Raw genomic sequence first — 14,829 nt, forward strand, 5'->3', positions numbered from 1 at the left:
GATGCATTCTATCTGCTGAGCCACTCCTTAGATGATCTGATGTGAAGAAGAAAGACAGACTGAAATCAGTGGTGCTAGAAGTAGAGAAAATGTGTGTACAATATTACAATTAAAAGGCAGACCAGTTTGCTAAAGGTGTTGAAAATATGGATCAGCAGTAATTGCTTTAGTCCATATTTCAAATGAGAGATATTTAAATGGATCTGTTGCTGCCGAGAACATATTAACATGTGACCTAACAATAAGATAGCTAATGTAAAAAGTGATCAGTAATGATGTTAAGTACGAAAATGTTCTTTATAAAGCCCCAAAGAGTAATTTGAAGTGAGATATTTTTTGTTTTTGAAGACTTTGGTATGATATGGAATAGAATGGTTTCAGTGGAAAAAGTTCTGTTTGACAGATAATGTATGGATGTAATTTTGTTTAATGTGAATTTGTGACGTTACCGAAGAAATAAATATATTATATTCAGATAATTTTTTTTAGAGAATGTTATGTTGTAACTAAAATGAGGGACATACTTGCAAGGAACTATGAAAAGGGATGGTGAGATTATGATGCAGAAGGGATGGGTAAGAAATAAGTGTAGAAAAAGGATAAAGGAAAGGTTGAAAAGGGGAGAGGAATGTTGATGGGACAGACAAGTGAAAATAATGGGAAGGGAGGGAAAGAGGTAAACATAAAAAAAAGGGATAAATGAAAGGAGGAAGGAGTGAGGGGTTAAGATATGAAAGAAATATTTTCCTGTTGAGTATGAATGGGCTCTTACAGTGTGTGTATGTGCACACACACGCATAAAACACACCACCACACACATACATAGAGTTTAAAATAGTGCTAACCTAATTTTGATTGCTTATGTTCAGGTTTGTTGGTGGTTTCCTCACATTGACACCTGAATTCTGCTTTGTGGTGGAGGATGATGTTGGTTTGGTAGGTTATGCTTTAGCTGCTCTGGATTCAAAACAGTTTCACAAGAAACTTGAGCTTTCCTGGATTCCTGAAATGTGCCATAAATATCCCAAGCCTGAGAAGAGTTCTGGGGAAACACTGTCCAACACAGAGGTAAATATTCACTTCCGGAAAATTTGTGTCTGCCAGTACCACTCAGTCACTTTGCAGCAATATGTGCTACAGCTCTACATGTTATTTAAACTAACATCATGTGCAACCCATCTCAAAGATTTTGTTCACATTTTTAGTGCTCATCTTGCAACATGTCCAGTTTCTGAGAATGTGATATCTTGTGAAACCTAGCCACTTTAATACTCAGAAAGGAAAAGCAACTTTAGTCACTCTTATATTTCCTTTTCCTTTATTCCATTTTAATTTACTGTGATGCCATTTTCTTTTTGTCAAACGTAATGTTATCTTTCTGTATTCATTAGCTACTGTAATTTGTGATATTGTATTTTGAAATAAACATGGCATCTTGTTGCAAATGGATTATTTTACACATTCATTTAGTACAGAAATAATAGTTTGGTGTGTGTGTAAGCCAATGAAATTAAATTCTTATACATTAAGTTAGCATTTAATAAGATATCATTAAATTTTTCCTGTGTAAGTAGATTGCAGCAGATTTCAAAACCCATATTAAATTTCTGTGGGAAGCTTCATATTCCTGTTACTTTTTCAGGACTTCAGAATGTGGTTCCACACTCTCAAGGGAGAAGTACCAGAGTCTATACATAATCAGCATCCTTCTGTTATGTGTTGTTCGCTGCTGACCAATGTATTTGATCAGAGTGTGGCAAAGAGATTAGTTACCTGTCTTTTGGCAGCACTACGCGCCAATGGTGAGTCATGGTTCGCTTACAACGGTATGGCACTGTGTGTATTGTAGAAGGTGGCTCTGATTAAGACTTTGTTTAGACATTGCACTTAAATAATATGTTTCCTATTTGGGAAAGTATGGTGTTTGAATAAATATGGTAGAAGATACACTGGAGCTGTAATATAACAATCCTTTCAGAAGCAGAAGGGCATTAACTGATTTACATGGTCTGAAATGGATCCACGTTATTCAAAGTCTTCACTGCTATAGTAGGAACCTGTGTATTTAACTTTATCAGCTGTTTGACAAGAAATACTAAACTGTGTAAATACTAAGATGAGTTATCTAAACTTTTGTTTTTAACTTTGACTGTCTTTATTTAACAGTGCCAGTGAATTAAATAATGGATGGTGAAGACAAAGATATGCATAGAAAGTTTTGATATGGAAACTACTTTGGAAGAGGCTATTTGAAAGAGTTAGGAGGAGGTGGGAGAATTTCATAAAGAAAGATTTTAGATTTTGGGTATGAGGTGGAGGATTGTGTTTGTTTGTGGGCTTTGTTTTCCATTTATATTGACAGGTTGTCCTAAAAAAATTTTGTATACAAATTTAGTGAATGAAATAGACATTTGAATAAACTAGACCACTGCATACATCAGCATGGGTGAATCTAGTGTAGGTGTTCAAAATGATTATTATAAGCTTAGTGGCACAGTTAACAGCAGTGAGCAACTGACTAGTGGGCACCATATTATAATGTGTATATAAAATTTTTTTGGGACATGCTGTGTATATGATTGTAACAATTAATTCTTTTTTCCTCAGGTTCATTTGGTGTGCATGTGCAAGTAAACTCCAAGGATCGATATATGATCGAATTCTATGGCAAACTAGGTTTCTTGGAACTTAGCCCTGGTCTCAGCCCTGATACAACGTATGTGGGACGAGCATTTTGAACATGATCATCATTCCAGTTTGATCCTTGTGTACATTGAATATGTGTATATAGAGTGCAGAAACCTTTATTCCAGTTGTGTGATTCATACTGATAGGATAATTTGTTTGACAGCAGTACAGAACTTTGTGTTGTGTTTCCAGTCAAGTTACTATATTCTTGCACAATATCAGAACTCTCTTATCTGTGTAATACTGATAAGTTCGGTTACCAAGCCAAGCAAAAACAAATTTTGGAGGTGTAAGGTAGCAGATTTACAAATCATATAAAATTGCCATTCTTCGCGATTCTGTAAAACTGTTTATCCACAAAGGTTGTATCGTGGCATTAATTGATCCTTTGAAGCACTATAAATGAAGATTGTATCTACTGAAGGAATTAGCATTGGTTCTAGAGTATAATTGGTGTGACTAGGGAGATTTCCTATACAAGACGACTTTCATTACTATTATCCACGGGAAACAATAAAGGAATTTGAATGTGGACACTTCCATTTCAAAATACACAATTCTTTTACTGGAGTAAATGCAAGCACATAACAAAACCAATTTATTGGTAAAGTTTTACTGTTTTACCATTTTCTCTGTTCATTCAGTCATCTTCATCCATTAATGGAGATTTCTGCCAAAATGTCATCCACAAGAACTAACCATGTCACTGTAGGATTTGAGGTTTTCGTGGCTGTGAGTCCGAAAATGGCTAACTACTGGGTCGTAGCGCAATGTGGTTTGGTAGAAGTTTACCGACATTTTAGAGGTCCTTGCTGTCTCCATCATCAGGGTGATGAGTTTCCATGTTGATGGAGGCAGTGAGGACCTCTGAAACATCGATTACTTCTACCAGACTACATGGCGTTGCAACCTAGAAGATGGCCATCTTCCAACCATGTAATGTTTGGGATTTCTTGAAACCATGAACAGGTCCTGTATTCCAAACATGAAGTACTCAACTACACTGGTAGCTGACTGGCAGGAGGGAAGGGGCTTGGGCACTGTAATAAACTGTTGTGAATTTCCTAGCCTAATTCTTCTTCTTCTTCTTCCAATTAGTACAAAAAATCACCTGGAGAATATGGTAATGTGTATTTTCCATTACAGATTTTTTAATATGGAAAAATTAATTTGTCCTGTGTTTGAAAGAGTGGTTCTAAATATTGTGAAACAGTTGTGCTTTGTCCTCTTATTAATTAATGCTTCAAAGACTTAACCAGAAAATACATTTTTACCACATAGTGTAAGTGTGCATGTATGTGCATTTTTTCAGCCTAAAATCATAGCAATTTTTATTGTATTTCTATAGTATAAGATTGTTCAAAATGGTGGGAACTGCCAGTCAGTAGCATTTGGATTTGGAGCAGAGTGCAGAACAACAGTGTTCATGTCATGGGCAAGTGCTAACATTTGTCTCACTAATGAACTTCTCTCATAATTGAATTCATCATGCAGAGAGAAATGATTCTTATTATATCTATTTCTGATATAATACAAGTGTTTGGCTGAAGTTGTTATTGTACATTATTTTCACAAAAATGTACGAAATTAAGAGACACACTGTGCTGTCTTGTCTGCTCAGAAGCTTCAGGTACAAAACTGCTTGATTGATCCACACTGAAGGTTATCAGGGAAGTAAATTTGTGTTCATATCTTTCCAATACAACTCCTGCAAAACATGAAACAGAAATGAAATTTATGATTTTCTGAAAACTAGCTTATTGTACAAAAACATTCATGTGTATAATTTGTTTTACTCGGTGCAGTATGTCAGTACTGCAGTAGATTTTTATTTGTGCTAAATGAACATCAAATCCAGTGAGATATTTGAGGAACTCATATAGAAAATATGTTTACTTTAAATTTGATTATACATTTGACCTCTTAGTGTGAAATCAAATCTGTCTTCTGAGTTAATATATTTCTTTGATCTGTAATTTTTGTAATATAAACAGTTTTCTGTGGGCTGTTGAGAATTCACATTAAACTCCTGTATGCCATAGTTGGGGTGAGTGCTGATACCCCCAAACATGTTACACTTACACTGATTACATATTAATTTTGGGACACTTGGACTATATAGCTTTAAGGGATGTTTCATTGTTCTTGATAGTTCAAGAGTGTCGGCAGGTCATTTACTTATCTGTAATGTGAAAACAATCCTGAGTTGTGGAATTGGCTGTTTTTCTGTTCAAATTTCAGTTGTAGTGGTCATGAAGTCTGATAAAGATTTCTTCATTTCACTGTAATTGTATTGCACATTACCCACTGAAGGGGTCAGTTTCCATGAACAAAAAAATTGGCCCTCATTCAACATGTCTGGATGTAAGTTCCATATGGGCCCATGTACTTCGGAGGGAAATTTTCCGAATGTATTGAGTTTATTGAACTGTGTGGAGTGTGTTTGTATGCATACACACACATTTGCATGTGCTCGTATGTGTATATACATACACGCAGATGGTCCCTTCCGAGCACTTTGGTTATTGTCAGAATAATAAAGCAGCTCACCTGAAGATAGAATGGCACCAGATGAAACACAGTTGACAGTGTGTGACATAATTATAGTATAATGAATTGACCATTCTCATGAATATTTAGAGAATGTATCTTGTTATTTCTGCCAAATTCTTTATTGTGGCTCATGGTGTTGGGTTTTGATCCCAGTTTATTTTTTTTTTGCTCATAACTTGTGTCTGCTGTGGTCTTTTTTGGTTTTATCGGTTTCCTATGTTTTTTTTATTGTGTATATCTAATTAAATTTTACAGAAAAAGTGACAAGGACACTCTCTTTGGATGTAAGATATAAATTAGTATTCTCACCCCAGCTGTTTGGTTAATATCTTGAGCATTAACTATAGTACACAAGAGTGAGGAAGTTCCTGTGATGTATGTGACCAAGGAAGTCACATGCTACACTACTAGAAGACCAGAAAACATTGTGCTTGTTCTGATTTGGGATAAACTTTACTGGTAATAATTTAAAATACTGCGTGTTATAAAATAGTCAGAAAAAATAAAACAAGTAAATGAATGATGATGCTATGGACAGCAGAGCCAATGAAAATGATAAAGATGTGCACTCAGGAGTAGGGGGTAATGCATTGTGTATATCATCACTTGCCCGCCAGGGACTTTCACTCTTGTGGTCAGTACATAGATGCATTTGCCAGAGAGCCGCTTTGTTTTTATCACCATAACTTTGTTGACTGAATCCTTCTACGTATTTAGTATTAAAGAGTTAGTATTTAAGTTATGTGAAATTGATACTTGTTTTGCTGTTTATGTCAGTTTCATGTTAGCTAAGCAGGTTTCATTGAAAAATTATAACAAATTGTAAGGCTTGGCAAAGACAGACTTAACTATGAGTGAATATGATTTTGAAAATGGCGATATCACTGCCAGCTGCTGTAGACACATCTTGTAGTCACTCACTGTAACACCAAAACCTCTTTGAGCCTTTTACTTTCTAGTAAGGTAACTTCTCATTTTTGTTTTTTTTACAAGTACAGGTTAAATATATTCACAACATTTGTGTGAACACTTGATTTGTATTATCTTATAATACCATGATATGTGTCATGGTTCATAATGTTTCTGATATTATGGAATTCTTATGACATTGAATGTAAGAACACAATGTGGTCCCTGCAATGTTCGCTCATGCGAGTTCCATTTTGACTGATTCTTCTGTGTTCTTTGTACAGACTATGTGGAATGAATGCATAATGTAGAGATCATGCCTGTCTGTTCATCTGTCTACATTTTATTCCTAAAATTATGTGCCTGTAGTGGAAGTTGTTAGGCAAGTTTTGTTTTGGTTTCTGTCTCACCAGTGTAAGTTTTACTTTATATGAAATGAAAATCAAACAGTACCATTTTATAAAATTGGTTCATCATAAAAGTATGGTGTGTTTTTAGTAAAATTCAGGGAACAATAGTTGATGACTTGTATGTTGTGTGATCACCTTTTCTGAATTTATTTGTACATGAACACTATGGTTGTACATTTTTATATTAACGTCAAGGCCAGTGAGGTATGCAGAATCACAGCAAGTGACATGGTGATTTAGGAGCAGGACAGACTACTCCTGTGTCAAAGGCTCTGGGTTCAAGATTAGCTGGATCCGTTGCAGATTTTTCTGTACGCTTTCCCTATTTCTTGCTGAGGGCAAACTCACAGCGACGACCCTCTCATGGTTCTAATTCATTGTTAAGCTATATGTGCCTTGTTCTGCCCATTATCACCACTTTTTCAGTGTGAGTGAACAGTCTCGTGCTGTAGGTACTTCCATGGCACAGGTGGATTCCTTCCGCTTTGCCATCCTGGCAGAGGCCACAAAGCTGAAAGGACCATGACTGGAGGCATTTGAATAACTTCACTAATTGGAGTTTATTATATTGCCTGGACTCTCAGTTATGTTAGTACATCATCCTAGACTTATTGTAGTCTTTAGTTCAAATACCATATTGAAATAGTAAAAATTACTGATTTTCAGGAAAATTTGCTGCCTCTTCATGATATTGAAAGGAACACCAGGTTCATCTGAATTGTTATCATTTTGACAATGGTATATCCAGATTATTCAGACATCTGTGAATGTAAGTTTCATCTAAGTCTTGACCTTTTGTATTATAATTTCAGAGCTCACCTTGGTATCCTGTTTGTATCCCTTCTTCTAACACATCATCTCCAACTGCTTCAGTACGAGCCTGCAAAGGCTCAGCATATGTAAAATAATTCCAGTTAAATATTGTGTTAATGATTTTGTTTTAATTGTTCAGGAATTAAACTTTACATTTACTACTGCTGTTAGTGTAGTGTTTTGCCTCTTCCACCAGGGAGCAGTGCCATGTATTGCAAAATTGGGGACATGGCAAATACAGAGTTTTGATCTAATTCACATAGTTATGTAGTTTTAACTCTTGGCGTAATCAGTTGTGGCACTAGAAGGGCTAATAAATACTGATTATGCCTTTGCATCTTCCTTTCTTCATAGATTTTTCATGTAGTTATGTTCTATGACTGATCGCTTTACTGAAGTGGTAGTTCCATATTCAGCATAGTATTGGATTGACAGTAACTATTAATCATTTGATTTGCTAAAGAAATATGCGAGTGTATAAGTGAGATTGTTCCTGTAGACATGAATAATGTATCATACCAATAAGTAGTTTAGACATGATGTTGAAAAGCAGAAATTTTTTTTGGCCAATTTGTTGAGCTCTGATGATTTTCTCACATAAAACCCAGAAACTTCAAGTATTCTATTGGAAGGTGAATTGTTTATTATCAGGCTATATAGAGTTTAGAGATGTGAGAAGAAGAGCAGTTTTCTATAGTTCATTATGAATATTTATTCTTAATTAAATATTTGTTTACAATCTTTGGGAAAGGTTTTACTTAGGTCTTGTTTGTACTTCTGGTACAGTTTTTAATGTGTTACATGACTTAATACACTTTCCATATTTTTATGAAGAGATTGCACCACTTTTGTACTTCTTAGTATTGTATCATCAGTGATACTAACGTGATTGTCATGTGCAGTTGGAGGTCAGAGCTATTCGAGCATGAGTACTAATTTAGGATCTAGAAATGTTCTGTGCTAATAGATCCTAGAAAATAATACACTTTTGTTAGGTTCATTCTTTTGTGGATTATGAATTAACAGTTCGGTAGGCCCTTAAAACCCTACCGGCTTGAAAATTATCATTAGAAGCAAGTATTGACTATGATGAAGACCTTCCAGTTTGTGCAGTATGGGATTTTAATGGGTTCTTTTGATATGACACAAAACAAAATATTGAAAATGTTGCCTCAAGAAAAGGTGCATAATTTTTGAAGGTCTGTTACTGCGCAGAATATGATGTGTGTTTTGGTAGTGATACTAGGGCTAGTGCCAGCTAACAAGTTCTCGTCGCTGATGGTCTGGGATAAGAAAGTAGAAAGGTGGGATGGCTGCTAGTGGCATTATGTTCTTACTAGATTTAATGAAAATCTGTTACTTGGTTTAATAGTTATGGACACAGATCTGACAATACCATAAGCCTTTTTATCTTTATAAAATAAGGAAAATAAATTGATGTTATTATATTCTGTCATCAGCATGAAAGGTGAAAGTCATTGTAAATCCTTCAACATAATGCCACGCGATGTTTATCAAGAACATACATAAATCTCGACTGTCTTCTGTTTTACCATATAATGACACATCACTATGTTTCTATGGAACAGTAAAAATTACTTCTGTTTCAGAAGAACTAGCTGCCTCCTAATTCAGGATTAAAATGACCCTGAGGAGGGGGCAGACAGTTTTTCTGAAGAACAGTTAATTTATACAATGTTGACACAATGCTGTACACAGAATATAAAGACTGTTGTGAACACATCTTAAACTTGACCTGCTTTTGTGTTCTCTAATTCCAGGGCTCAGGGATCCTGTTTATATCCATTTTTTAAACATGTAATCTGTAACTCTTTTAGCATTGGTGAAGCTGTTTATTGTTCCTGTTTCTCTATTGTTCAACATCACTTACGATTATTTTGGTGTTAAATTATGTGTATACAGATGATGCACGATATTTAGCTCAGATAATGCTCAAATTCTGTCCTAAGAATAACATTTGTTATCATCATATATCTTGCATGAAATGGAGACATAAATCTTTTCCTCTGAAATGTAACGTAGTTAAAAGATCTGATATTATTCTTTTCTTCCAGTAGATGTATGTAAGCGTATCAAATCTGTAAAATTTGAGGTTTTCACAGCAGTGAGTATGAAGATTTCTGTCTTCTGGGTTGTTGCGCTACTACCACCAAGATCTGCACCGATGGTGGCGGCACCAGGTGGGCTCGCGCCGACCCTTCTGCGCACACCGCCGCGCCCTCCTACTCGCTGGGGCTTCAGCGTAACTGCCTTTGCCTTCTGGCGGCCGGGTATAGGCACGGAGCTTTAGCGCCATCCATTTTCAGGGCGATGATGACCTCTGAAACGTTGGTAAACATCAACCAGACTACACAGCGCAACAACCCAGAAGACAGAAATCATCATATCGTATCTGCTGTTGACAGAACTGAGTGTTGAAACTAGCAGGTGTGTATTTGTGGCAGGTCTGCTCTTAGCCATATTGGCCAACGGTGAATTGTCAAACGTAAATTATATTCTCTTTTATGAATATGGTTGGATGGTATAATTGGCACCTATGTATGCGAGGCATGGAGTGTATGGTCAGTAGTAACTACTGTTGATAAGTTTGTGTGACTGAACATGTGTTTGTGTGTATGGATTGATGTTTCATTACAGTTTATTGTACAAATGAAGACTTTCAGTACTGTAATTGGTTGCTGTTCCATTATGTGGCTGTACAGACATTCTGTCTTTACTTCCGTTTGTATAGTATAAAAATAAGGAACTCAACATGTTAGTGAAAACAGAATAAATATTTACTCGTTTGCATTTCATAAAGAACCTTCAGTCTTATGTAGTGGACACATGGGAGGTAATTTGTGACCATCCATTTGCCTTTATGTTTATTTTTAAAATTACAGCCAGATTTTGGCTATTAGGTATTGCGTATCTATCCTGAAAGTTGTCGGGCGAACGAATTTTAGTTTGTATTGGTCCATTATAACTCCCAACTTTATATGAAGCTCTAGTCAAACTTAATCAGTTTGTTAAAAAATGGATCATTATAAAAAATGAGTTTACGACATACAGCTGTCATTAAAATTACACCGTTCATTTGGAACATTTTTTGATGTGAACAGCAATCTTTGAATTATACAGAAAATACTTTCTGACAGGATATTTAGTAGACTAAATTTTTTTATTAGAAGAGTAATTTGTCTGTGAAGTAATATTTGAAATATGTTTAGTTATGCATCTGCAGTAAATGAATGTAAGGCCATTGATGTATGCAAAATGTCAAAGAAAGCAACTTTAAAATATTTGTAATCAAAATTTTTAGTACACATTTACATTTTTTGTTTTATAAAGAACAATGACAAGTGATTGATGGCTGCATTTGGAATTTAGTGCCGCGTGCTACTGAGACTTTTTTTTGCCTGACATGACGGTGGAGTTGCCGGTATATTTAGGGTCATAATGGGGTGGGGGCTGCCTGTGTTTGTCTTTGGGAGCAGCAGTTCTCTTTGTCACATTTTAGTGGGTACATTACAGAAATAATTTCTGTATTACTGTAAAGAATTTTTTCCTGAAAACTGACAAGTCCCGTTCACTTTTACTAGCCTCACATGTGACACTCGACATTTAGGGACTCTAGTGGTACGATTTACCAAGTTGTAAATTTCTGCAATTGTGGTTCAACACTGACTCTGATATTAAGTCCCTTGGAATCAATGTTTCATTTTTGGGGCTGAGCATTTAAAGGAAAGTCAGATGAGGTCAGTGCAGGTTTATCTCGGCTCCATTTTGGTGAAAAAGAAGAATTGCAAAAGGCAGTGTCAAAAAGACTGTTTTTGCATGGTCTTCATACCGTGATCGAGCGAGTTGGGAACAGTGTAAACATGGAGATATTGTGTGGCAGAGTTGCCATCCTGTAAATGTGAAACTTTTGTTACAACAAGTGACTTTATTTTCAAGGTGTACGTTATTTAAATCTTGATTTAGTTACTGGTGTTTGTACTTTTGGATTTTGATATTGCAATTAGAGAAGGATTTTGGTAATATGGAGACAAACATGCCTGGCATAATTTATTTGTGAATCTGTGTAATGAAATTCATTGTTAAATGATTTTTCAGACTTCTTCCACTATAAGATTGACCAGTGTCTGCAACTGGCTGTATCAGTGTGGATCTCGTTTACTAGAAATCTACTTTTAATAAGTTAGGTGCAAGGTTATAGTCTGGGTGTGGTCAGTACCTATTGGGAGATGAAAGGAATAAAAAAAATACGGAGTTGGCCTTGATCTTTATTCCATGTATGTGTTTCACTTCATTTTAAAAAGAACAGAGTAGCTAGTTGTCTTGATAATGTTGCTCTGTATTTTGTATAAATTACGGAGGTGTCTCTTTGATTGGCAGATAAATGGAAATATTTAAAAATGTTATATTGTTAATTGTATTTTATTTCCATTGTGGGTGGAAACACTGAGATCCTTTAACTTTATTAACATTTTGAGATTATTATATTTATTTTCCAATATTAGTCCTGCAAAAATAGTCATGTCCAATTACTTTACAAACTTCCATTTTTTATGAACAGTTTACAGTCGGAACAAAACCCCAAGTGCAATACAGTAGGTATTGTATGTATAACTGAAAAAGTTTGTTGTTTTGTGAAATTCCATTTGATAAATTACAGGTACCTAAGTAGTTTATGTGTAGCATATTTTGTTTTCCTTGTAAAGAAAATACAGCTTGTGGTTTTATTCATGTATGTTGTGGTTGACCACTCTCCCAAGAGCACTGGATCCAGTTTACAAATTTTCAAAAATATTAATTTAATCATAATCACTGGAACCTGCCGAGCAGTCGCTGAAGAGAGACAGAGACATCATCTTTTCCAGCTGTCAGAATTATCTTACAAAATGTTGAGTCCTTTTAGACATTTAGTATGATTTATTGGTTCGGTGATCAAAACCTGTCGTTCTGTTAATCTCACTTAAAGTGGTGCACCCCCATTTTAATAAACGAGGCTCTGGCATTTTTGCAAGTTTTTGTTGCGAACACGAGGGGGGAAAAAAGGCCGGTGTGAGACACTCCCCTTTGTAACACACAAAGGTGTTGCTACTTGCAACAGGTCTCGATCACTTGTCCTCACATGCAACCTTGAGTACTATGCAATTACCGTTAAACTGTAGATCTAACATTCTTATAAAAATAGTTACATTTTCACTGTCTTTATGAAACTTTTATTTTGTAAAGAAAGCTATGGTGTCGAAGAAATATCTTAACATGATTCAACAGTCTGGTATGAGCTCAGTCCACCAAGGAAGTCTTGCAGTAACATGCTTTCTTTTCATTGTCAAGGCAGATTGTATGGTTGTCTTTATGCACGATGTATACAATATTCTGCCTGTTATCTTTGATTATTTGATTGTTTATTTCTTCTCGTGTATCAAAAGGTGTGTATATAGTTAAAGTTACATCTATAAGCCCACACATTCGTAACCTTGAAAAAAGATATTGGCAAGTTTCAGATGAGTGGCCATTGTCAGGCTGCCACCTTTTTTAACCCCATGGATAAAAAGTCTATCTGATAGAAGGCGTTGTGTTCTGAGAACCCTTATGGGGATTGAAAACTTTGAGCGAGGATGTTCGAACATCAGGACCTGATGTTTGTTTTGGGTTCTTCATTGAAATGCCCAGGTTACCGGTATATAGCGTCAAATGGGAGGATGATTGTGAAGTATAAACTGGGACAATATGGAAACAAGGCGACCATTTTCAAGTTCGGAATTATCGATATTGCCATTCGACCTGTATTTCGAGATGTCGGAGAGAAGTTTAGGTAATGGTTTCTTTGGACCGGTTCTGGTTAAGTGGGTTAGACATAAACATACAGGCCTTGTGGGCACAAGGGCATGTAGGTGAATGTTAAGAACACATCAGTTTGGTTCAAAGAAGAGACATTTTGCGAAACCGATACAGAATTGGTGAAAACTTGATTCCATAACTGACGCAAGAAACAGGCTACAGTTCATTTGTACATAAGGAAACCAGTCATCTGCCATATCATCGCTTCCAAAAGGTTAGTCAGAAATCATTAATTAATATTCGTAGCTATTGATGTATAATAGTAGGAATAATAGTGGGTTTATCAATTAAATTACTATTAAACTTATTTGTACCGCTAAGTGGTTCGAGTGTATAAGGAACAGACTGCATCTCTTTATACCTTACAGAACATAACCTTCTCTCACTAAAACAGCTTTTACGATGGAGTTCATGTTACGTAATCCTCACACTTGTAACAGAGAAAGCGCCATTAACTAATATCATAAGAACTTGCTGTGTATAGACACTTCTTCCAAAGAGCTCGCAAAATGAACTCATAATAAGGTTGTAGCATGTGCCTGTCTACTTGTTTTATCTCCGAAATGACTCCACAGGTTTTGTAAGCATTTAATGTTTGAGGTTTTGGCTGCACTAAAAGTTGTCGGTTGATTTTAATTTTAAGTTTATATTGTTCTTATGATATCTAATTTATATGAATCACAAATCGATGTTTACTGACTTTTTTTTAAAAAAAGGCTCATTATACAAAAAATAAATAAATTGTTACATGTTAAAAAAGGTGGAAATTAGAAAATGGGATACCTGGTGCCTCTAGTGGTTCACCTCCAAATGTATGCTTCTATGCCTCATTTCAGTCTAAATTAAAGCAATACTGCACAGAAGAACGCTGAATATGTCGCCTAAAATGTGCAGCAACTTCTTCTACTCCAACGTCTTGCTTGTAATCTAAACAACTGGGGGAAACCGCAATGTTTCGTTCTGTGTTGGAAGGGGAAGTTACAGTTGAACTTCGTTGAAAGTCTTGACGCTCGTACTCTGGCTGTAGTGCATTTTATTTTCCAAACGCTTTTAATGAGATTTATTTGCATACTTAAATGACCTGTATGTTTTTTGCTGAATGCTGTTCTGAAACTAAACACACTACGCGTCACTAGACATTCTTTCTTGTAATTCGTTAACTCTTTATAAGTTAATATTAACTATGTAGGCCTTGTGCACCACCTGTTTTAGACTTCATATTTATGTCTGTTAAAAAGGTTGAAATTTAAATTAAGATTTACTTGAAGTGTTGGTTGTAACTGACATACATGCAGCAACATTAAGTTCTCCAGAAAATGTTAGTGCAGACCGAAATACCACGTGTTATCGAAATACGTCAAGCAGTTTCCCATGTACTGTGTATTCGGACGGACACACGTGACAAACCTGTTATGCATTAATTTTGCACTCTGTGCAACTAACGTAATTAACTCCTTCGAACAAAGAAAGTTTGATATGTTGACACTGAATAACCGGTGAAGGCGAGTCGACTTTAAATCAGTTATGTCATAGGTAAAGGTAAAGTTGTCCCTGGTGTCTAACTGAACATCACGCAATGCAGGTGTCTGAGGGAGAGGTGGTG

At 35.7% G+C, this 14,829-nt stretch overlaps 1 protein-coding gene across 4 annotated transcripts in view; it reads left to right on the plus strand.

Moving 5' to 3' along the window:
• The window catches only part of Oga (O-GlcNAcase), a 34,994-nt gene extending 23,332 nt beyond the window's left edge, over nucleotides 1–11,662 (plus strand). For all 4 annotated transcript variants that reach the window (XM_022069400.2, XM_022069403.2, XM_022069406.2 and 1 more), the window contains 3 exons: nucleotides 870–1,068; nucleotides 1,643–1,802; nucleotides 2,608–11,662. In XM_022069400.2, coding sequence (XP_021925092.1) covers nucleotides 870–1,068; nucleotides 1,643–1,802; nucleotides 2,608–2,738 — 490 coding nt within the window. In that variant the 3' untranslated portion in view covers nucleotides 2,739–11,662. The remainder of the gene's footprint in view (nucleotides 1–869; nucleotides 1,069–1,642; nucleotides 1,803–2,607) is intronic.
• The last annotated feature ends 3,167 nt before the right edge of the window (nucleotides 11,663–14,829 follow it).

Source organism: Zootermopsis nevadensis, unplaced genomic scaffold (assembly GCF_977971745.1).
Source record: "Zootermopsis nevadensis isolate Lab colony 2312 unplaced genomic scaffold, Znev_1.0 Znev_ptg000017l, whole genome shotgun sequence".
Taxonomy (NCBI): Eukaryota; Metazoa; Arthropoda; class Insecta; order Blattodea; family Termopsidae; genus Zootermopsis; species Zootermopsis nevadensis.